The 23,304-nt window shown below is 40.0% G+C and overlaps 1 protein-coding gene across 2 annotated transcripts in view; it reads right to left on the reverse strand.

The window, feature by feature from the left end:
* Positions 1 to 17,441: 17,441 nt before the first annotated feature.
* The window catches only part of glra4a (glycine receptor, alpha 4a), a 50,342-nt gene continuing 44,479 nt past the window's right edge, over positions 17,442 to 23,304 (reverse strand). Inside the window, exons 8-10 of one of the 2 annotated variants that reach the window (XM_085789350.1) lie at positions 23,083 to 23,232; positions 21,000 to 21,110; positions 18,156 to 18,448 (exon numbers count right to left, since the gene is read on the reverse strand). In XM_085789350.1, the coding sequence (XP_085645476.1) occupies positions 18,158 to 18,448; positions 21,000 to 21,110; positions 23,083 to 23,232 (552 nt within the window). In that variant the 3' untranslated portion in view covers positions 18,156 to 18,157. Of the gene's footprint in view, positions 18,449 to 20,999; positions 21,111 to 23,082; positions 23,233 to 23,304 lie in introns of both variants that reach the window. The other variant, XM_085789349.1, reaches the window with a different exon arrangement.

The following is a 23,304-nucleotide window of genomic DNA, read 5'->3' on the forward strand; positions in this document are numbered from 1 at the left end:
TGGGATGCAGCCCACCGTCATGACAGAGACCCCTGTTGTTGTTGTTTTTTTCCCCTCACAGCGCTGCATAAAAGAGCAGCCTGCCTCTGTCTGTACAGTGGTTAATTGAGATTTTTGACAGATGGGCAGCCTGCGCTTTCTGTCTGGTTTATATGGCTCCCTAGAGCTTTGACACCAATCCATCACGCTCCTTTCTTCGCCAGTGTCACATAATTGAAGAGACTGTCATGGCTGACTTATGTTGGCAACTTTGTTATGAAGAGTACAGGGATAAAAATGAAAGGGAAAGCCGTGTTATTGTGTGCCCTCTTGCCAAGGAGCTGCAATACATGATTGTATTGATCCATGGGGACAGGTGGCAAATGTCATCAAAAAGTTGTGCCTCCATAAATGCAACAGCCAACGGTACATGGCTCATATACGCTCAGTGGAAAATCATTTATTGTCGGGTAATTAGCTGCTTAAGTTGTTTATGTGACTGTCGCAGGAGAGGGAGCTGACATGTGCTGATGTTGCTACTTTAATTAGGTCCTTGTTGAGTGTGAGTGTGTATGAAATGGCTTTTGGTAATAACCTTTAGAGGCGAGCTTATGACCTGTAAATTACTCCACTGACAATATGTTTCATGTCGCCCCCCCTTTCAACATTTCTCTAAAATTAAAATAACTTGTGCAAGCGTTTTGCTAACGAGTTCAAGATTAATTGACGCTATTTGTTATTTGTCAGACCTTCTTCATTTCCAGTGGGTTTAAATCTCATTAGGGCATAAATGGCAAGTGGGGTAAATACAGTATATATAAGTTGGTTTTTTTTTTCATCATCTCTAATTCCATATGTGTATTTTTTGATCAGTCATAATTAGAGCACAGCCATATGCAGTGTGTCTAATAGGACCAATAATTTAAGATTTGTCCAAATTGATTTTGATGGGTTAAAAATACTTTTAAGATGCTGTATCGATAATGATGTCTCAAATCTAGCTACATATTTTGTAATTCATCAGATTGATTTGCTTTTCAGATTTCAGCAATGAGTATGAAGTGTTTTTTTTAAATGATACAACATGCAGCTCAAACACTGCCACTAGAGGCCCCCATATAGTTAGCATTTTAATTTAATATTGGCCAGATTTTTAATTTAAGATGGTTTCTAATTACATTGTGACAAGTAAGAATGAACCATTAAGTTGCGTGGTGATTCAAAATTGTATTGTACTAGATATCTTTAATTAGACTCACACAAGGCAATGACTCATTCTTAAAGTGCTAAATGTAATTAGAAATTCATAAATGCAGCGCGCATTTCATGTCAGTCTTACAGTGTGCTGAATCCAGTTTCCCTGTTGGAGAGAATTTTTGTGAAATATTAGTAAAGTGTTGCTGCTTGTTTAATTCTGTTTTCCAAGATTCTCCCAGCTGGATAGCATGTTATGCAAAGATAGATTTGTCAGTTCTTTGTGAAGCTGATTACATCTCTCTTGGCGCGCAGAAGGGGTCCACAGTTTGTTGGATCAACAACAGTTTTCATGTTGCAGTAACTGCATATTTTTTTAACCAAAGAGATAAGAGGATTTTATGTAAATTAGAGGGCAGATGTTGTCCTTATTTAAATAATATATACTTAAACAGCTTATTGCAGAATTGCTCATTTTCTCTCCTTGTTGATGGTCTGTCCGTCTCTGATGAATTACTTTAAATTACATTTTGAAACATAAACAGGCCGGGAATTAATTTGCTTTCAAATGAAAAAATCGACATCACTTTGGTCTCTGCTTTTCTGTAGCTCCCTTGCAGATGTTTAGGCACTAGCGCTAGGGGCGAGTTGTATTTTTTATCAATAAGCGCTCATAATAAATGATTCACCAAAACATTATTCACTGCCTTGTGGCTAAAGGGTTCAATGGAAAGAAACCACCTCATTGTTCTTGTTTACTATTTAAGCATTGTGGTTTCTCCGAGGGAAAAGAGAACCTCCGATATCTTCAGTTCTCATGCAGCATCAAACATTTGTCACATATCTGTCCTGGAAATTATGAGTCTAATTATGATTTTACTCTGTTGCCAATGTGAAAATGGGGTAGAATAATAGTCTCCTCTGTGATTACATCTGAAATATTATTACTAATGATTTTAGGAGCGGCTACTGCAGCAGGGAGAGTTACAGGGCCTCAGTAGAAGGCACTTCAGTGTATTTTGAGAAAATCAATTTTAATAGTGTAATCAATACTTGATCCAGTCCATAGTCCTTAAAAAGTCGGGGAGTACACAAAGACTGATCCTTGCTCCAGCTTCTGTAACAAAAGCAGCATGGACCTGCCAGGACTAATCCTACCTTTGATGATGCACAATAATTAGATAGAATGGCGTATTGTGTGGAATAGCTGGTAAACAAAGTGCATTACAAAATCAATAACAGGCAAAGAGAGGCATTTCTGATGAAATCAATGATTTGTTTGGCTCAGTATGCAGGACACTTACTCAAGGATATTCTGAGGCTGTCTACTTGGCATCTGTTTCAGTCTTGTTCTGTGGCATTTATCATGTCTGTGTCTATTTGAGTCCAAGTAGATTGATAAAAGACATTTCAGATACAATTTTGCTGTAGGTCTCACCATTATGCTCCTTGGATTTTAATTGTATTAATTTTATTTTTTGCTCCAGTTGAAACAACAAGCTCCTACAAGAACTCATTCAATTGAGTAGACTAATGTGAGCCAGGTGATGACTGAATCATTTGGGCAAATATTAGTTAGTTGTTTTGTTTTTATCGTTATATTGATTTAGCAGTAATTGACTTTTAGCCATAGCAATGTGACGTGGCTCTTCAGACAGTTGGTCAGTTGTTTCATCATTTTTGTCTAGATGGAAATATCTTGACATTTCATGGCTATATATCAAATATGCTAATGATTTTGATGACCGTGACTTTTCCTCTAGGGGCTGCTATGAAGTTGGCTTTTGTGGTTTTGGGTGAAATGTCTTGATCTGTTGAATGGATTTCCATTAAATGTTGTTCTGAAGTTCACTGCATACAGTATGTACTTCTGCCAGTAATGCAGAAACGTAATGTATTATTTAATTATTATTTCAACAAACAAATTAAAATGCCATCAGCCTGAGCTGTACTCTAGTTAGGGCCACGGGCCATCGCACCGGGCACTGGTCCCTACAGCTATGAAATAGCTGCAGGGACCAGTGCCTGGGCAAAGCCATTTTTTTCTTTAAACGTATTATTATTCTGAGTCTTCCGCTCTTTTTTGTCGTTTAACTCGTTCTTCATACTTTGTGCTTTTTCAACAATTCATATATCAAAACGTGCAGCTTTTTCAGGACAATATGGCTACATCTTTTCTCTTTTCAACTATTTATACTTTTTTAAATATTTAACTTTTTCTGCAATTTTTTTCAAATAATGGGTTTGATTCCCATGTTGACAGAGATGGCAAAACCGGCAGTAGCTCCGCTGCCCTTTCAAAATTTCCCCAGAGGAAATTTTCTAGTTTCTAATTGTTAGCCTGCTAAAAGACTAAACTAAGATGGCGACCATGGTAAACATATGTATTATGGAGTTTCAACCAACACATAACTTTTGTGTGTAGTTGAGCTCAGTAGCTGCATGTTACAGAGAAACCAAAGAAGACATTAACACACAGCAATCATGTGAAAAGCTGTTACTGCTGAAAAGACTGTTAACTGAAGTGCTGAATAGCTCAAAGCAGGTTTTCATTCCTCCATCACTGCCACTTATTGCGTTTGTATTTCGTTTTTTTTTTTGCTGTGTAAGTCCCAGACGGAGTGACCTTTTTTGGGGTGTTTTCTTGCTTATAGAGTCAATAACATCTGCAGGTTATTTATGTTTGCAAGTTGCTTTTTACTGGGAGTACTGTACAGTGGCAGTATGGGGCATCACGCAAAGAGGCCCTTTGCCATACATAAAGTGCCCACGATTCAGTCTTATTTCTTTACCAGTTTATGTCTCAGATTATGTATCAGTGTAAAGAATCAAGGTCTGAACTTTTCACTTACACTATAATTCATCGTCAGAGCTTTGATAAGCTGTATCAACCACGCAATGAGCACACTGTGGCTTGAAAGCTTACACCTATACATTAGATAAATGATTCTTTCAGTTTTATTGGAAACTAAAGACCTTAAAGTTTTAATGCACCCCATTTTGTAGCTGGGAACTTGAAAGTGGAGAATCAATTTTGTCTTCTTTTTTTTCAAGCTGTACTTTGTGTTTAATTTTTCATTTGAGGTTGAAAAATTCAGCCCGTGTTTTCTCTGAGACACTGCTTCTGTATTACCAGCAGAAATTATTCTGTATAGGAGTTCAATATGTCTCAGGTTACCACAAACCTGCAAATTGATTTCTCTGGGTGGGTTTGCAGCCTGGAGCACATTTTTTATTTTCTTTACTCTGAGAGGGAAAACAAATAATGTCACGCACACCTTTCTACTTCTTTGTTATCACATGGAATGTATTGTAATATTGCTCTATTTGGTGATGGAAATGAGTAAGAGCCCAAGGGGAGCAGGTCATCAAGTCATATTATTTAATCTGGTCATGCAGAGTGCGATGAAAAACACTTTTAAAAAGCCAGCAAGGTTGTATTTTGCCCCTTAGTTAAACATTATCTTATGTGACAGCAAAAATGCCCCGTTGGACCCTAATGGACAGAAATATAGGTGTAAGCGAGATTATATAGGTTTTCTGTGAATTTTTAGCGGGTCTAAACAAGAAAACATGCAGGTTCAGGATTTTATGATCACCATCACCATGGTAACCAAAGCAAGATCACAATCGCCATGCATTCAGGAGATCCCTTGATTGCAATTCCATGTCCATGTTCCCATGTTGTGAACACCTCCCCACTTGTTTACAGTCCCATGAACCTCTCTAACATGCTGAAATGGCGGCTTCAGCTCATTACGCCTGTTACACTTGACTGGTAAGCTTTTTCAGCACTTGAATCGAATGGCAAAGGCATAATTGGATTCAAATGAGATTTTAACCTATTAGAATAATTTTCTGTGTGTTGGAAGATGCTAAAATTTTAATGCTGAGTTCTTTTCATATTAAATGCTAATGAGGAATTGGCAGGTCAAAGGAAATCCCATTCACAGCTCCTTAATTATCTGACACAGAGATTAAAGGTTGTGACTTGTATTACTCTGAGCAAAATATCTTTTTTTTAAATGATGTGTGCTTTTGTGAGCTCTTCAGGAAGTTGAGTGAGGAAGGTCTCGTCCCACCTGTGTTTTAAGATTGGAGCATTTTAAGGGGGCATCTCATTTCATCTAATGTTAAAAAAAAAGACACACAGAGACATTTTGGGGTTCTTTGAGCTTATTGAATAACCTTAAAGGGATAGTTCAACATTTTGGCAAATTGGCCCATTGCCATAATCCCTATAGTTGTAGGAGTAGGTTCATTACCGTTAATTGTCGGTTCAAGCTATTTTTAAAACGTTGGACAGAGTTGTTTTCTAGGTAAATTCATGCAAAACCGCTGATGTGCGTTCCCATCGTGGGCAGTTTTTCAGCAAGCAGTCTCTGCATTTGCCTTGAAAACAACTCTGTCTGGTAACGTTCTGATATTATCTCATAGCGTGGTGAATGTGCAGGTCACAACTTGTCCACGAGAGTGTTTTGGAGTTGTTGGATTGTGTATTTGATGAGTTTAATGAGGGAAACCAAGAAATCCCATGAGCCTCCGTAGCATAGCTCTGAGCAGCTTGGGCTCTGTTCCGCCGTTCTAAAAATAGCTTGCACCGACAATTAAAGGTAACAAACCTACTTCTACTGTAAAACTATAGGGATTATGGTAATGGGCCAATTCGGCAAAATGTTGAACTATCCCTTTAAGTTGGCTGTTTGGCCAACTTCTTTTTTGAGAGGCACTGATGAGAATGAGATTCATTTTCATGAACCAAAATGCAATAATTTGACGCTGACTCTCATTTGACCAGTTTTGGTCTCCACACACAAGTATACCAGCTGATGACTAATTACATCTCTGACACTCTCTGACAAAGTAATACTGTAAAACCAAATCAATGAGTTGAAAGAGGCTAAAATGCTAAATGTCTGTTGCTTTCGGACAACTTCTTTAATTTTACACATAGCCTAATCGTTTGATGGTATTTCCTTTTTCTGGTAAGGTGTCACGTGTCTATTAAAATAACCATTCACGTCTTAAAATAAAAACCTCCAATAACTAAACTATAAATAGGCCTATGCTGAAACATTTCTCTCTCTGTTAGGATGGATTTGGAGAAATCTTGGTGACAGTGTGGAAAAGCTTTCAGCACCTGCATCAGGGTTGAGCGCTTGACAAATGGCCCTCAACTGTACATTTAATATCTATATATCATGAGCAATGGCAGGGGATGGAAAATGCAAGTTTGTACAGCATTTTTATGTCCATGCAGTTACAGTGACACATTGGATGAGGTGTGTGTAGCAGGAGGTAACTGGATGGAGCAGACCATTACTCAGCAGGAAGTGGACAGTAAATAAAAGGGTGTGGCGGCACCTGCCGAGTGTCTCATCTTTCAACATTTTCAACGTGCTGAATCCTTTTGTGCGAAACCACTGCAGCTCACAATGGTACCAAAGAAAAGTAACAAAGAAAGATATGATAGCTATTTTTGAAGCGACTGCCCGTAGTGATGACGACAGGAGTTTTAGTGCAGAAAGGAAAAATGTGAGGAGAGCACAAGGGCTCAGCTCACATGGTGTTGATCCTGGTGAATCTCCTCCAAACACCAAAGACCCTTCACTCCAACAGGAGCATATGTATCATGTAAGCACACGCAAACACAAACACACTTGTATACACACGTGTTCATGCTTCAGCCCCAGTAGACTGGTTGTTTCCTCTCCAACACCATCCCTGCTTCTCACAGCATTATTCACTCTTGGCTTCTCAGCAGGACCTTTGTTTCCAAGGCAACAAGACTTAGTGTGTGAGTGTTGGGTTTGCTGTAGTCTAGACAATCAGCATTTTTTAAGGTTGCCCTAACTAGGCTGAAAAACTTTAACAGAAATGGGAACAATGTTTGTTTTGCTAATCATGTACTGAACAAACTGGAACACGGGCGGCGTTTTAATATTCCTGAGAGTCTGAATTGTTTTTATTGCCTTTTGTAATTGGCGCTTTCTCTGGCTGAGCAACATGCAGGGAAATCATACTGTGATTATTTTGGCAGATATTTAATTGTGATGAGTCATGATGAGAGTGATGATGATGATGATGATGATGATGATGATGGTTTAATCTCTACCCAACATGCATGGTACCTTACATATGATTGACATCTCTGTAGCACCATATGATGCTTTATTTATGGTAGCCCATGTTGTAACACATTTTGCCCGCAGCCCCTCTGATTTGAAAACTGCACTTGGTCATATTTTGATTAATTGTTCAGCCATAACAATTGTTCTTGATTATTCCTTGCACGGTGCATTGTTGATAGTTCTGCACTTGTTGATCCCAGCTAACAACCCCTCTAAAAGGCGCGCTGGCTGGCATCTTGGCACACTGACATTTGCATATACATACGCAAACAATAACAATGAGCCCATTCAACACCATAGTTGCATTCACTGTGAAAAGGTGAAGGCTGATGAGTTCACCCCCTGACGTGACACTGACTTGTCAGCAACACACACACATCTTAGACCTAGTTCAGTTAGAATAGAAAAGAAGAATAATTGATGATTAATTTGATGCATAATAACCACAGTTATGTTTTTCTTTATGCTCAAAATGGGGAACCAGCTCATGAAACACACAGTTCATCGTCCTGGTGAATCCTTGCACTATGAGACAGGCATGAAGGTCATTTAATATTAATACCTTCTATACATCTTCTGTATAGGGTGTGTATGTCCAAAAATCTATTTCTAACAACAGGGAATTCATTTAAAAATTGAGTGAAACAACACTGAGCTCTGTTTCACTGCTATGACTCTACTACTCTGCTTTCAAAAACTCCCTACACCTCCCCAGTTCCCTCTTGTATCAAGATTATTTGTACATGATTTTTCAGACTCTGGCTCGGCAGGTTTGGTAACTCAAGGGATGGTTTGCACACTTGTTCACATAAAAAGAACCACATCGCCATTGCAATAAATTCATAACGTTGCAATAAATAGTTTAAACTCCTGATTCTTGATTGAAACATTTATTGCATGTAGTCTGTTGATGGACGCTACAGTGGCAGATGCACGATCGCCTCCCTTCATTGCTAGTTTAAGGTGTTGCGGCACTGTGACAACACCACTGTTAAAGCAGATTGGCGGGACAACTCAACCCTGAAGGCCACACACCACCTGCTCACCTCGAAAAGAAGGTCACCTCTCAACCTGTCTGAGAGGTGATTGTGATCACTGACACTTGGGAGGATGTCCTCGCCAATTGTCTTTTGAAATGCCAGAGTCCTTTCAAAGGGGCAGGTCCCTTGTGGCCAAAGCAAGGAGAGACTAAATATAGTGGCACCTCTAATTACAGCATATGACATTAAAAAAAGACATTTATCTAAATTACTGCAGTGGATCTGTCCTCTAGATGCAACATTTCAGTAATTTCCATACATAAACTATATACAGAATACTCTGTGTGTGATGCAGTAGTTATGGGAGGCAAGGCAAGTTGGCATAGGTACAAAAAGGAGGTAAAAAAAAAAGTCATAATCTTTGGTTTCCCGTAGCAGCATCAGATTGTCAAACTCAGCAGGAAGAGGGCAGACCAGCAGTGGGGGATCAGATTTGAGGGCAGCAGGGCCGGGCATGGGAGACCTACCACCACACTCACAGTAATCACATCGCTGCAGGAGATCAAGAAAGAAAATGTTTTCAGTGTTGCTGTCACCTCAACATGGATACGGGCCAAAAGCATGTGATGCATAGCCCATAAGGTCTGAGGCAAGATATTCTATGCTCGCTGATTGTTGAATGCTGAGGAAAAGTCAATTAGTCGTTACCCTGGCCTTTACATATATGGGAGGAGACCAAAAGAGCTGCATTAGTTTATCGTTTATCATGAGTATACACATTCTAGCATGTATGCCCTGAAGTCTTTATGCATGAAAACCTCCAAACAACAACAACAAAAATGACTGTAGTCATTTCCTGGGGGATTCACACTCGCCAAAAGTTTGATGACTTGTTAAAGAGACACAATCCCCTACACTATCTTCCTTTTTAAAATGCCTCTCACCATGTTTGAATTAGAAGATTTTGAAATGCCATGAATTTAAGTAGCCACATTATGTATGCTGTGGGGCGTCCTTGTGTGGCTATCTGTTTATTCATCTCTTGTGTTACATTTTAAAATGAGATATCCATTCAGACCACAATTATTTATGCAAATTGAGTGCATGCGAGTAAAACCTCCAGAGACTGCTAAACTTACTTCAATTATAAACAGTCAAACATCTGAGAAATGATACTTTAAAAATGTTATTTAATAAATAAGCTTGGTTGATTATGGCAATAATATACAGCATGGGGTTCTATTATTCTGGAATAAAAGGCTCTATTATATGTTAATATCTACTGAAATGTATGAGGTAAGGTAAATAAGAAGTGGTGGGACGGTGCAGGCTTAGCTTTGCTTTTGACCTGTCAGTGAAAAGAAGCAAGATGAAGATGGAAAGGCTAACCTTAAGAGACATCACAACCATTCATTATCATGCTGTCTTTGGCATTCTCTGGGATACATGATATTTAACAAAGGGACTCTTCTTGCCTAGCTCTTAATTAGTGCTGAAGAAAATGACCTTTTTGAATTGTTGCAGCTTCTGTCACCTTCACATGCAGAAATTAAATCCGTTTTATTGCCTTATGTTTATAACATGTCCAGTATACAGAGCTTAAACTCATAAGAATTTGCACCTAATTAGCTGCTCAATGTCCAAAGATATAGTCCAAATAGACAGCTTGAATTTCAGTGGAAAGGAAGATTTACCTCAGTGGTAATGGGCTGCAAAATGATATCAAGTTTAAACTGTACAATGCAGAACTTTATCCACTTGGCCACACATATATTTCTTTTTCCTTTTTTCTTTTTTGGCAAATATCAGATAATGCAAATGTATGCACTTGTGAAACTGTTGCTGCTGGGCTGCTGGGGGGGATCCATCTGCCCTGTGGATAATGCAGGCATGAGCTGCCCTGTGTTTGTTGGCTGTGGTGCAGCTGCATGCTGTTCGCCCAAGCTCAGAGTTTTTCAGAGTAGCTCGACTCAGTAAAGAGAAAGAAGAAAACTACTACTGCTGTGACACATTTAAAGGAGAGCTGAGCTGGGTGTGGTTAGTCATGGCCCCTCCCACGCAGCATGTTGGTTCTCCTCCATTGGATCTTAAAGGAGCAAACCAGCAGCACACACCTGTGGGTGATTACCTTGATTGCTCTGCGTATATAAAGAGCAGCTCAGCAGTCTCATGTAACAGTGTGTGACACAAGAACAAGCTGTGAATCAACAGAGTTTGTAAATGGCTGGATTCAATCCAAATTCATCACAATGGTATTTGCAGATACTTCCTTATCAAATATTAGCTTTTTGTCAGAACAAGCACCAGGGATTGTTTATTGTTGATCAACAGATGGCGATGCTGCTTTTCCAAGAGACATTCATATGAGCTAATTTCCCTGAACACCTTTGACTGAGTCACAGGAGTAGCTACACCTGTACCACCTTGTCTGCCAGAATGACCAACAACATGAAGTGAGCAGGGGTTGTAACCTGAACACGGCCAGCAGAGAGAAGGCTACATGTGTGGCAGCAACAGCTTGCTTAATAGCAGGACATGGCAGGGCCTACACCTCGAGGAGGATTGCACTAACTGGTGTATACAAATGTTTGGAAGAACAGGTGCCTGGATGAAGTTGGATATCAGTCAGAAAAAATGGAGTCACTGCTGCATGTGTGTCTATGGAGGACCATGAGGCCTACCAGGAGCTACCTGGAGCTAACAGCTGCTAAGGTAAGTTTATAAAGCCATCAAAGCTTCACTCTGTGTTTAAAAGATCCAAATAATCAGTATAAAAAGCTGTGGGTTACGGAGTGGAGATGTACTATAAGTAATGATGAGTCTTTAAGAGCACAGTAAACACATTAGCATGTTTTGCTGTTTATTTCCTTGGCTTTCTTCCAAGGAGTGATTTAGCTGCTCCAACTTCACGTGCGCGTGCGTGTGTCGTTCATATATGCATCGTCTACCAGGGAAATGATTATTTTCCCTCTCGGCTCACCTAACCCAGCCAACCTCCAGCACTGAATCAGTGTCAGACTAGAGGAGGAAAAAGGCTGTGAGCTGTCGCTCTCTCCTGCTCTCTCGGGCATTAACGGCAGTGTGGGCTGTGTCTGATGGACAGGGCAGGAAAGGAGGTAGAGAAAATCCTGTGTTTACTTAAATAGCACCCGGAGCAGAGGAGCAGAGGCCTGGGAACACGGTGGATGAGGGATAGACACGGTGTTGAGGAAGTCAGCAAGGCAACAAACATGCCCACCCATACAGATACACAAGCACATACTCACATATGTCAGTGCTTTGGTCCACAGCTGCTTACCTGCAGACCTCTTCATTGTGCTTTGCTTAGACAGCGAAGGGGAATGAGGTTAAGTGTAAAGAAAAGGGTACACAGAGGAGACATAATTTTAATGAAGTGTTTTTTATGAGAGATGGAGGAGGTATTCAGATGCATAGATTCAGATCAATATTAAGTACCAATCTCATCTCATTATAGTAAGAGTAAAATAAGAATTTTCAGGAAATTAAGTTCTAAAAAGTTAACAAATAATTTGTATACTGCAGGACATGTGCATGTTCAACCAAGGCTGTTGAGTCCTGTGACTTCCTTTTGTAAAATAATGAATACATTTACCTCCTTTGGTTTAAAATATATTATATTCTCAAAAAATGAAATGATCTGAAAAGTTTTGAGGGGACATAACTCTTTGGTAAAAGTGCTAACAACTCTCAGACGTCTAAAATGTGACATCGTGCCCATGTTTGACAAGTTTTTTTCTCTCTCTCAATGGATGGAAACAGAAAAGCTTGAGAGCCACTGGTTTAATCTTTCACACACAAAAAAACTTCAAATCTTGATCTGAAGACCAGCCTATAGCTGTCAGAGGAATGAAGAGGGGGTAAAAGTAAAGCATCTCCCTTTGAACTTTAGTGAAAAAGAGGTATAAAGAAGCAGAAAATAGAAATTCTGAAGTACTTGTACCTTTCATCACTGCTTTTCATAAATGTCAGCACAGATTACACGTTAAATACTAAAACTATGTCACTGTTTGTTTAACTTAAAATGTCATTATCACATTTCTCTCCTGCTTTCCTGTGTGTAGCTGGCACACGCCTCTACAGCACGATGCAGGTGTTTAATTGAAGGTGTTATGTGTCGTTCTGCAGTACTTAAACCTAGTCCTAAAAATAAATCTTTTTTTTTTTTGGGCCCTTGTACAGATGACTTACATTCTCTATATTGCACTACAAAAAACCCATTGCTTTTCACTGCATCGTGCTAAGCATCGCTGTCGCACCTAATTCAATCTTCAACTAAGCCCTCCCCTAGAAATTCAGAATCTCTTCTAAAGCGAGGGAATTTTGAAAAGGGGGTTGACATAATTCTGACTGGTGCCTATTCTCTCTGCAGAGGGATTGGGATGGGACTAATTCCTTGTTTCTCCTGTTTGCACACAAAGGAAACGCAGTGTGCATACGTGTCTATAACCATTATCCACGTAAAACCCCGAGCTACAGTCTTCCCAGCTGCAGGGCTTCTCTCAGATGTTGGAATTATAGTGGAGACGCAGTGAGGGATTAGTGAAAAAAATGAATCCACGTGGGATTTTCTGTATAACTATACGCGAGGATGAGGTTTTTTAGTGTTGTTTGAAATGTATGTTCTCGAAAGCATGTCATTTGAAAATGCACGGTTCCTTGATTTTTCATTATCAAGATTGGACGACACAACAAAACAGGAACATGCACATGCACTGACTTGACTGGATATGATTCAAGTTGGAGAAGGGATATAACTCAGATCAGCCTGGATGCCTATCTGAACTTTGAAAGATCTAACTGCTGTGATGCATCACCTTCTTGACTCATGCAAAGAGGGAGTAGACTACTAGTCAACTCCTCTCGCCATCACGTTTGGTCGCATTTGTCTTTGCTATGTTGGCTAATGTAGAAAAGTTCCCCGTTTTGCACATGCAACATGCTTTGTGTATAGCATGTGCAAAAAAATGCTGACAGAGCTGAAGAAATCCAGTGGAATGTTTCAAACCTCTGCAGCAGGAGGAGAAATATCTGATCTGAAACTGCTGTTTCTGTATTGTCACAGAACATCATCAACTCTCAGGGGGTTTCAGCTACTGCCACTGGGAAATGAGGTGACACCAATAAGATATCTGTTCTAAAGACTTGGAAATAAATAGGGAAAAGTAAAACTATGGCTATGACCTCTATATTGCTTCTCTGTATTTTAAGCATCATTTTGCACCGAGCAACAGAGATGATTGTGAGATGTTTGTCAAGCTTTTACTCCATTTTACTTATCATTGTTAGTGGTTAAGTAGAGAGTCTGTGTAATCACATCATGTTTCTCTCTCTGCTCTGATGCTCGTTTGGTGTGAACTTTTGAGACTCGTGGTTTCAGAGTTCACCTTTGTTCAACTTTTCTTTGCTGTTTCTCTGGACCCCAGTGGAAATCATCATACGCAGTGTTCAGAAATGGAGAAGTCATTTTCCAGTGATGTGCCATTACCTCATTTTGGACATTGCTCTCATATGCTGTTTATAGTTTGTTCTGCTCAAAATTTATTACTCACATCAGAGCCGTGACATTGCATCTTTTCTAGGGCGAAGTGCAGAGCAGTTTCATTGAAGCTGATGCAAACCTTTTTTTAAACTTCAATCATCATATGTTCAGATGCATGGATTGGAACATACTGTAATGTAAATATTATTCTGCAGAAAGTTTCGGTAACGGAAAACAAAACCCATTCTCATCATAGACAAACATACCTGTACAGTAAGATGTAGGTCTGAGTGTGTTTGTGTACAGTGGGGCTCACTAGTCTGATGCTACTTTGTCATTCACTAGAAAGTATAGTGTGAGTATATTTGAATGCATGTCTTTATAATACTGTAAATCCTGCTGTAAGCTGTGTATATCCAGTTTTATATAATTAGATCAGTTTGCACAGGATTGACAGGACCACTCAGCAGTGGAGTGGGTGGTGCAGAAGTGGCCACATAGAAAATGCGTGTTTACAAGGATATCTGTTCCCACATACTGGGTGACATTCACAAGCTTTGCATCCATAATGCTGTGTGGAGCAAGCATTTTCCTCTGTTTACACTCATATATTTAAAGGTGACACGTGTAGCATTGTCTCATTAATTCATCACTGTCAACAGAAACCAATATTTTCCCCTTGGCTGCCGTTTCTTCATCCAGCTGCTGTTTACCAGGTTAGAGTTGCTTAGAGATCCAGGGATATTATCACATAATATTTAATTCAAAATTTAATATAACTCTTGTTTTTGCATCTGCACTTGTTCTTGACAGTAATTTATTTAACTTATTGTTTTTGTCAAAAGGAAAAAGTATTGCCCAGGTTATGGTTACATAACAAATATATAAAGAAAGCCATCGGCAGAGAAAAGCTCCTACGATGTAGCACTGATTGCTGTTGTAAAATTTTATTATGGGCGGAAAATACTATGCACTGGAGTATTATTATTATTTTTTATCTATGTGTGTGTTTGTGTTTTTATGTGCATGAAAGGGTAAAAAGCTGGTGCTCTAAGGGACAGCAGTATTGATCGCAGGTCTCAGGCTGCTCCCTCAAAGCTCACACATCAGTTTTAGCTCTGGCACCATTGACATTCAGCTGAAATGAGGAAGGGGGAAAGCATGTTGATTACCCCCAAGGGAGACAGCAAGGGCATGCCTTGGACATGACGACGAGCAGCTACATCAAATGCACACTCTGCTCTCCTGCTCATCGTATGTTCATTTAGACAGAATCAGATGACTTAAATGTATATATGTATCATTCATCAATGCTAAGCATTTCTTAGAGGGGCTCTTCCAATAAAACGCTACACACAGCAAAGCATCACAGCCGTCTAAAGGCTGGTTGGAACAATCAATATTTAATGTCATCATTTAGGGCTGGCTGTCCATTGGAGGAGTTCTTTATACTGTAGATCAGCCAGTTTGATAGCTGTTGGTTTCTTTTTGGCGTCTTGTGACTAAAAGGAGACGGGTTGAGAGCTGCTCCGGGGTGGGGAGTGTGTGTTGTTAGTCATCATACTCTTGGGATTCTGTGCGTAATTAAAGTTAGAGCGTGAATCCGGTCGACCAAGCTAAAAGATCCTGCGTTATTGGAACACATCAGTCTCCCTGTGTCCTCACAATAACACACGTTCTGAGGGGAGACGCGCTGTTTTCTGGAAGAGGCGATGGAGCGTTATGTGCCAGAAATCACAGGCCTATTTTGCGTGCGTCAGTCATGGTTTGTGGATTTAGAAAAGCTTCTTATATTGCCATAATATGCCGTGTGGTGTTTAGTCTCATCACGATTGAAACAATGCTGTCACTGACAGAAGAGTGCTTGTTGATACTACTAATGATAAGGTTTTTTTGTTGTAGGTGTGTGGGACAGTTTTGGTTAGTACTCAGGTTTGTGGTCGGAAGGGATGATTGATACTTTTTAATCTGTGGCTCTGAGGATTGTCAACATCAAAATAATTAATGCTTTCAATTTGCAACTTGGTGACACATGGCTTGGATTGCAATGATGGCAAAAGCAGTGACATGGAAGGGCCAATCTTAACATTTGCATACTGTCATGTTCTTTCTTTCTTTCTTTCTTTCTTTCTTTTGAAACCTACTTGTCAAAAGTACAAAAGAATCCAGAAAATATGTCTAGCTGCTCTGTCTGTACTTAAAAATCACAAGCCTTCTCTGGTTTTTATCTGTAATAGTTTTCAAAAGGCATAAATGCTCTAAATCTTTGTAAAACCCGTAACAGAATCCTTTTATTCAAGCTTTTTGTCGGTGGGGAGAATAAGATAAGCTCTTTAAAACCTATAATAGCTTCCCAAATTCAATCATTTACCTCAGGTAGTGAATATATTGTTGTTGTTTTTTTTACCGACACATAGTCTTGAACAGACTACATCATCTCACATTAAAGCGTAACGTTTCTTTCTGATCCTTTGTTTTTGCCAAGGATCAGACAAATATGAAGTACTGATTAATGAACTTCAGTTACCTCTGTGCAGAGGCACGCCCGGGTCTCAAAATGATACTGATCTTATTTTACTGTGAGCAAAAGAGGAAATAAGCACAAAATGTTGAACTATTGCCTTAAAAGTTGGGGATTAAATGATGTGGGCTGCAGTGACAGTGACAAGCGACAGCCAGTATTTCTGACTTTTGCATGCCCTCGCATTCTGTTTAAAGAAATCTACTTAAGCTGTCGGGGGCACATCAGCGAATGTGTCAAACCACTCTGTCCTTCAGCAAACGGGGGCAATAAGTCATCTCCCCTTGTTTTTTCTGTGTCTGTGCTCCAGAGATGTAAATGCCAGGTCCCTATTTCATCTTTTTTTTTAATCTCAAATAGGGTGGAGGATTCTGAAAGGAGGAAAGAGACTTAATAATGAGAAATTTACAAATGTATACCAATGGGCTATAACAAATAAAAGATGATGTACACACACATGCGCGCACATAGGCTACACACTTAATTTCCATTACCTGGGGAACCATGCAACACAGTGGAGTTGATTAGGATTGCCGACCAAAGCACAGAAGGCTCCAGCTGCCTCTTTTGAATTCATTGTCATTAGCAGTGGAACACCAAGCCCTTTTCAAACTCATTAGTTGATAAAACAACCCTCTGATTTCCCATTTAAAAAAAGGAAAGAAAAAAACAAAACATCCTCCCTTGCTGCAGACGCTCCTGCTCCACCACATCTCTGCTTCTCCACACCTTCCGGAGACTGGGAAAAAGAAATGGCAGCAATTTCTTCCCCCAAGTCAATCCATGATTTCTCCCTGATTGATTATGCAAGTGTACGGTTTCACAGCTAACAATTATAGCCATGATGGGGGAGGAAAGAAAAACTTTACAAAGAGCTGGAACCACTGTTGTGAACTGATTGCTCATTTTGCACCTGCAGCATTTGCAATTGTAGAATTTGATTTCCACCTTTGTTTTTTTTCCCCTCCTCTTCCCCTGTGGGATTTCGAGTTGATGGGGTCTATTAAAGGACTCCAATGGAAAAGTAATTGTGACTGAATTTCCTGCACACACTGCTGTGCATGTGACCTCTGCTCTGCATTGTTGCTCAAACCAATCAACTGAATATTCAAGTAAAAGAGTCAAATCATTTCCAATTTCCTGGCAGAATAACAATTTATTTAAATTTAGACAAAAGGAAATACATATTTGTGCTTTGTGCAGTTTAATGAACAGAATTGTTTATATACACTTTATACACTGTTTTATATATATATAATCTCTTGTTACAAGTAGCTAAACTGAATTATCACCACTTCTTGAATATTCATAAAGACCCTTTCCCCTCCCACACCCATTTGCACCCATTTGATAATCTAAAGTGTAATAAAAATTCCCATTATTATTGTTTTTTTTTTTTTTTTTAATTTTCAAAAACATTCAGAGATGCGTAGTGTCAAAATTCAAGTCAGTATATCTCATCCAGCCAGGATCAACATCAATCAACTTCTCTAAACTCTCCTCATCGCAAACAAACGTCATAAACTCAAAAGCACCAGCAGTGTTTTGTCTCTGTTGCAGTCAGGACAAATCAAAAGATGGTTACAGAGGCCAACCACCGACAACACCAGCCTTAATCCACGCAGCTTAACCTTGTCTTTCCCCTTTGTCACTCTTACTCTGAGATCCTGAAGACGCACCTGAGCACAAAGTTTTCTTTTCTTTTTTTTTTTTTTAAGCAGTGGTTTTAAGAAGCACATCTGCCTCTTGCCACATTTCCTCATTGTAATGTAGATCTGACAGGCAGTTTTGGTTCTGAGAAAAAAAAAAAGTAACTAAAAAATGTAAGCGTCTGGTGTCGGCAGAGAGCGTTTTACAAATTTGCATGGATGTCCTCGTGTCGCAGCACTTTATAGGTGATCCAGTAGAAGATGTTGAATATGAGGAAGCTCAAGGGAAAGACGGCTCTGGATATGGTGTCAATGCGCTTGGCCCGGTCCACAAAACGCTTGTGAAGCACCTCTCCGTCATACAAGGTGATCGGAGGTGGTGGGGCGAACACAGTGGCCCCTTCCACGGCGGCACCGTCCTTGGTCTGCAGGCAGTGTCCCAGTCCGTAACCCCGGAAGTAAAAACCCCGGCTCTCCCTCATCAGTTCTTCCTCCTGTGGAGTCAAGCATAGGGAAAAACAGATTGGCCTCTCTCTGTCAACAAGTATTAGCTTACAGCTTTTCACATTTTCTCTCGCTGGCTGATTCCCAAATGCGTTTGGGGGGTGTAGCAGCACAAAAGGGTAGCAGAGTGCAACAGATTAAGGACAGTGGCAGAAAAAAGAAGCGTGGGCCACCATTGAAAAAGGCAATTTTCAAATACAGTAAATGATTTGCTAGTGACTGTGTAAAATGGGTGACTCCTAGTTTGTCTCAGTACCTGTTTTGCTTAAAAATGAACACAAGTGTTTGTTTGAAAAAAACTCACAGAAGTTCATTGACAAGGTCTTTAACAAGAACTTAGTTTTCTAAACGGAGGTTGTACAACACAAGCAAATTGTGTTTTTTTTTTCTATAAATGAAAATAGTAAATTGAGACAAATATAATTAATCCAAAATTTGCATTTTTGGTTCACGCTGTTTCACTATAACAAAGAGATTAGCTATTTTGGGTTTCTGTCATAGCTGCGGAAAAGTATCAAAGTCTTTTTGTCAGACAAACTACTGGGTTGTTCAGACGTTGTCACGTATTTAACCACTGCTTACCTCATATTTAATGGTAATACATGAGAGACTCATGATGGGGGCTTATACAGGCAGTAGCCTCAGATAAACTTTAATCAATTACGCTTTTTGAAGTTTCTGCAACACAAAGAGGGGAATTGGAGGGCATCTTCATTAAAAGGAAGAAAGAAATTATAATTGTGAAAGTTAATCAAAAAATTAACCTCCATCTCTCCTTTCAAGTTGCAGAATGATAGACTTTTCAAAATGCCTATTAATAAAAAGTCATGATCTAAGCCCCACCAAAGAAAAAAAAAAGATTGCACTTGGTATTATGCTTTGATGAATGGCAGGGCACTTTCTTACAGTGAATGAGACACTGTTCCCGCCCTCTGAAGAGAATATTAATAGACATGCAGCTTAACTCTGACAGCCTCCTGACACTTTGAGAGATTCACTTTAGCAGGGGAAAGTGAAGATGTGGGATCTAAATTGGATGATTAGTAGTCAGTGTGAAGTGCCCTGAAAGCTCTGATCCCTGCGTCCCCTCCTCGCTCTCTCTGCTCCTCTCTCGCTGACCCGGGCAGCTCTCTGCTCAACTTCACATCCCGGCGCTGGGGGGACAGACTTGGCCGTGAGACACTACCAGCTCCTGTCAAAGGTCCAACGCTACTAATGTATTTCACACCTGTCTCTCAGTGTTAAATTTCTCTTGTGCAGTGCATTCACTTAGTCCTTAAAAAACTTCCTGTACCTTTGATCTCTTCCAACTGCCCTTTATTTGCACCTTTACTGTTGAGCTGAGGGCGACGGTGCTGCCTTCATTTACTGTAAACTTCCTCCATTTTACAATTGTCTGGTTGTGACTAACTCTATGTGGGCGATCTGTTGCCCCAATGACAAATTACACCATACAACAGGGGGATAGGGAGCTGTAGCTCTTCTAGCACAGCTTAATTATCCCTCCTACTCTTTCCTAAACGATACAGTACATCATGTGTGAAGGTCTAATGGTGCGTTTCTCTAAAGATAATAGGTGCTCATTGTTTTTTGGTCTGTGCGCTCAGCAGCAACAACCACACACTATGTGATTTGTTGGCATAAGATCAGCTGAGGATAGTCCTGATTATCACATTGTGCTCAGTGCTGTCATTTTCATTGAGTGATCACTGGCCAGCTGCTTTTCCTGTTTTAGGACTCAGTTCTGTTTTGAAAAAACAACTGAAAGAACAAAAAAAAAAAAAACTCAGTAGCTTGACATGTTGGGAAATGCACCTCTTTGCTTTTATGCAGAGAATTGATTAAGACAACTCTCCTGTCCGTCTTGTAAAGGGAGTTAGGTAAACATTATGGTCTGTACTAGAAACAGGATGAAACTGGTACCCTTGCTCTGTCAGTAACATATTTACAGGCTTTTGTATGGATCAAACAAATTAACTGTTTGGCCTGTTGATTAGTGACTATCTGAGATTGTGAGTAGATGGATTTTGTTGCCTTCATACAAAGCCAGACCAGCTGTTTCCCCCCGTTTCTCATGATGCCTGGCTAAGCTGTCAGACTTCAAGTATTAAGCTTCTCATATAGCACCTTTCAAGACTGCAAATAAACAAGTTTCCCATAATGTTAAACCATTTCTTTAAATTAACCAATTGGATTATTTAAAACAAACAAACAAAACAAATAATAGCTCTGCCTTTTGAAAATGCAAACAGTCTTTGAGAAATATTGAATTAAACTTGCAGAACACACGCTAGGAAAGAATAAAGGGCAAAGTGAGTACTGTTGGTATAAAGGGGCAGACGGTCTGAAAGAGAGGGTCACAGAGACGGGGTGAGATCAGCAGAAAGTAGGTTTGGTTGGTTGTGGGAAAGATGCCAGGATAAAGTCAGGTTTGAGGTGAAAGTTGCACAACGCAATCAATTTGGGAGGCTGGAGGCATGGACAAAAATTAGGTTTGAAGGTCAGGGTTGACATGAGGGGGGTCAATTTTTTTTTTTTTACCCTGGCACAGGCGCTGCAGTGCTGATTCAGATTCCTGTAGGTTGTGTTGTTACCAGGGATGTCATTCACTTTCCGCAACGACTCAACACTTCCCGGCTGACAGTCAAACACCTCCACAGGAAAAGAAGGTAGATGCATCAAGATAACAATTATTGCTCTATTTCATCTTTTTGATTTAAAACAAGAAGTATTACAAACTCCGGTAAGAAAAATTCCTTCACACAATTTGTTCCCTCTGCTACATTTAAATATAAAAAAGGAAAAGGAAACAAATACCTGTGTGTCATGCCAAAAATAAAGTGATTAAAGATGCATACTTCAAATTCGAACAACAAACTCGAGCAGACGTTCTTAGCTTTTAATTGAAGAGGTGCTGTAAGTGTGATAATACAGGACATTATCTGCCACTGTGAGTTTGGAGAAGTGGCTTTGAAGACGAAGACAAAATCCTCAAGGAGCCTCTTCAAGTTATTTATGTGAAGACTATAAATGGAATTACACATCTATTTATTTATTTTGTAGTCCTGAAGGCTGTGTTGGGTGTAGAGTCTTTATTGTATTTGTTTGACATCTCTGGTGTTTTCTTAGCCAAAGACGAGGCTGAAACTGCACATTGATTAAACCTGGTCAGTGTGGGATTTGTACACTCCATCAGATTCCCAGCCTCTTTCTAGTACAACACATCGGGTCATGCATCAATACCTCTTAGATGGATAGTTGGCGACCTCAAACTCCTCAGTGGGAGTAATTGTGAAGCTGATGTGGACAGGGGAAGTCCTTTCCTCCACAGACCATCATTTCTCTCTGCTGTATCGATGCAGCAGGGACAGACTGCCCAGTAAATCTGCTTGGACTCTTCTGCCTTTACCGGGGAACTTTGCCATGAGTCTGGGAGGCTGCCCAGTCTCTGAACTGTTTTAATGGGATTTTCAAGACATCTCATCTGTCTTGCTTGAGAATAACCTCTCTCTCTGTCACAGAAGGCCTCACACCTCTTACCAAATGGTTTTATTTGTCAACCTACAAACTGTTTTACTTTATAATCTTCATTGAAGATAAATCCAAGAATTTAGCAGGGATATGTAATAACCCACAGTGGGATTACTGATGTTAATAAATCATGCATTAAATGATTTATAGATCATCAACGAACATTTATCAGAACAAACTGTTGGTGTGTTGTCTCCTCTACCAGCTTTGTGTTCTTAAATGAGCATCTAAGATGCTGCCATCTTTTACCTCCTTCACTCAACAGCAGCCTAGTAACATTTTTAACTACAGGCTTTAATGTAGTTATAGAAAATGAAACCCATGACCCTTAATTAATGTCTCATTAACATTTACTTCACAACTGCAACCGTCCGATGCCTTATTGGAAAGCTGAGTGAGTCATTTCTATAAGTAATTGCATTGTCACTTATAAGAAATCAAGTAGTTCATTAATGGTCAAATTGTCCAATAACCCATGAAATCTTGATTTGTTAATGGTAAGTCTGTGGAATCAGTGATGAGTCAATTGCTTTTTATCTTCCTGAAGTTAGTGATAAGTGAGAGAAAGACACCTTGTTAGAAACTGTATTCAAATATATACTAGCTATATATGTTAATCCATCAAAATTAAGTTAATTTGCCAGGAGATAAAGTAATTGGACTGCCTCACACTGCCTCACACTGCCTCACACTGTCCACTATACGCATGTTAACCAGGGTGGTTCCCGTAGAGCCGGGGTATCCCGTCTCCAGGGGGGTTTGTTGGGAGGCTGTTGCTGTGTCAAACGCGGTGACAGAGGGGAAGGATCACAAAGGCTCTTCACAGGTCAGTGCTCACCATGGAAACAAGCTGAAGTGAAGTGAGTAGATCTTCCTCATGTAATGTGACAGCCAGCTGTAGCGTGTTGATGTTGTCAGTTCCTGAATCTACAGCGTCCCACAATAACGAGATGCATAAGGCGGCGTTATAGGGACCGACAAGGACTGTGTGTCTGTGTGTTTCTCTTCTTAGTGACAGTGTGTATGTGCATGCATTTCCTTGTTGAAGCATGCTTTAGTGTGTGTGTGTGTGTGTATGTGCACGTGCACTTACTATTCTTTGCTGCCGTTGCTTTTTCCTCAGTCTGATGAACTCCTTGTGTTGCCTTGAGACAAAGTTGACTGCGGCGTACTCCAGCAGGGCAGCGAACACAAACAGAAGACACACCGCCATCCATATGTCAATGGCCTTCACATAGGAAACCTGGGGACACGCAAGGTCGCACAGTCATCAATAATCAGTGAGGCTGATGGATAATCTGTGAGGAGTTCACAA

Source organism: Trachurus japonicus, chromosome 10, assembly GCF_045865225.1.
Source record: "Trachurus japonicus isolate A0001 chromosome 10, Traja_1.0".
Taxonomy (NCBI): domain Eukaryota; kingdom Metazoa; phylum Chordata; class Actinopteri; order Carangiformes; family Carangidae; genus Trachurus; species Trachurus japonicus.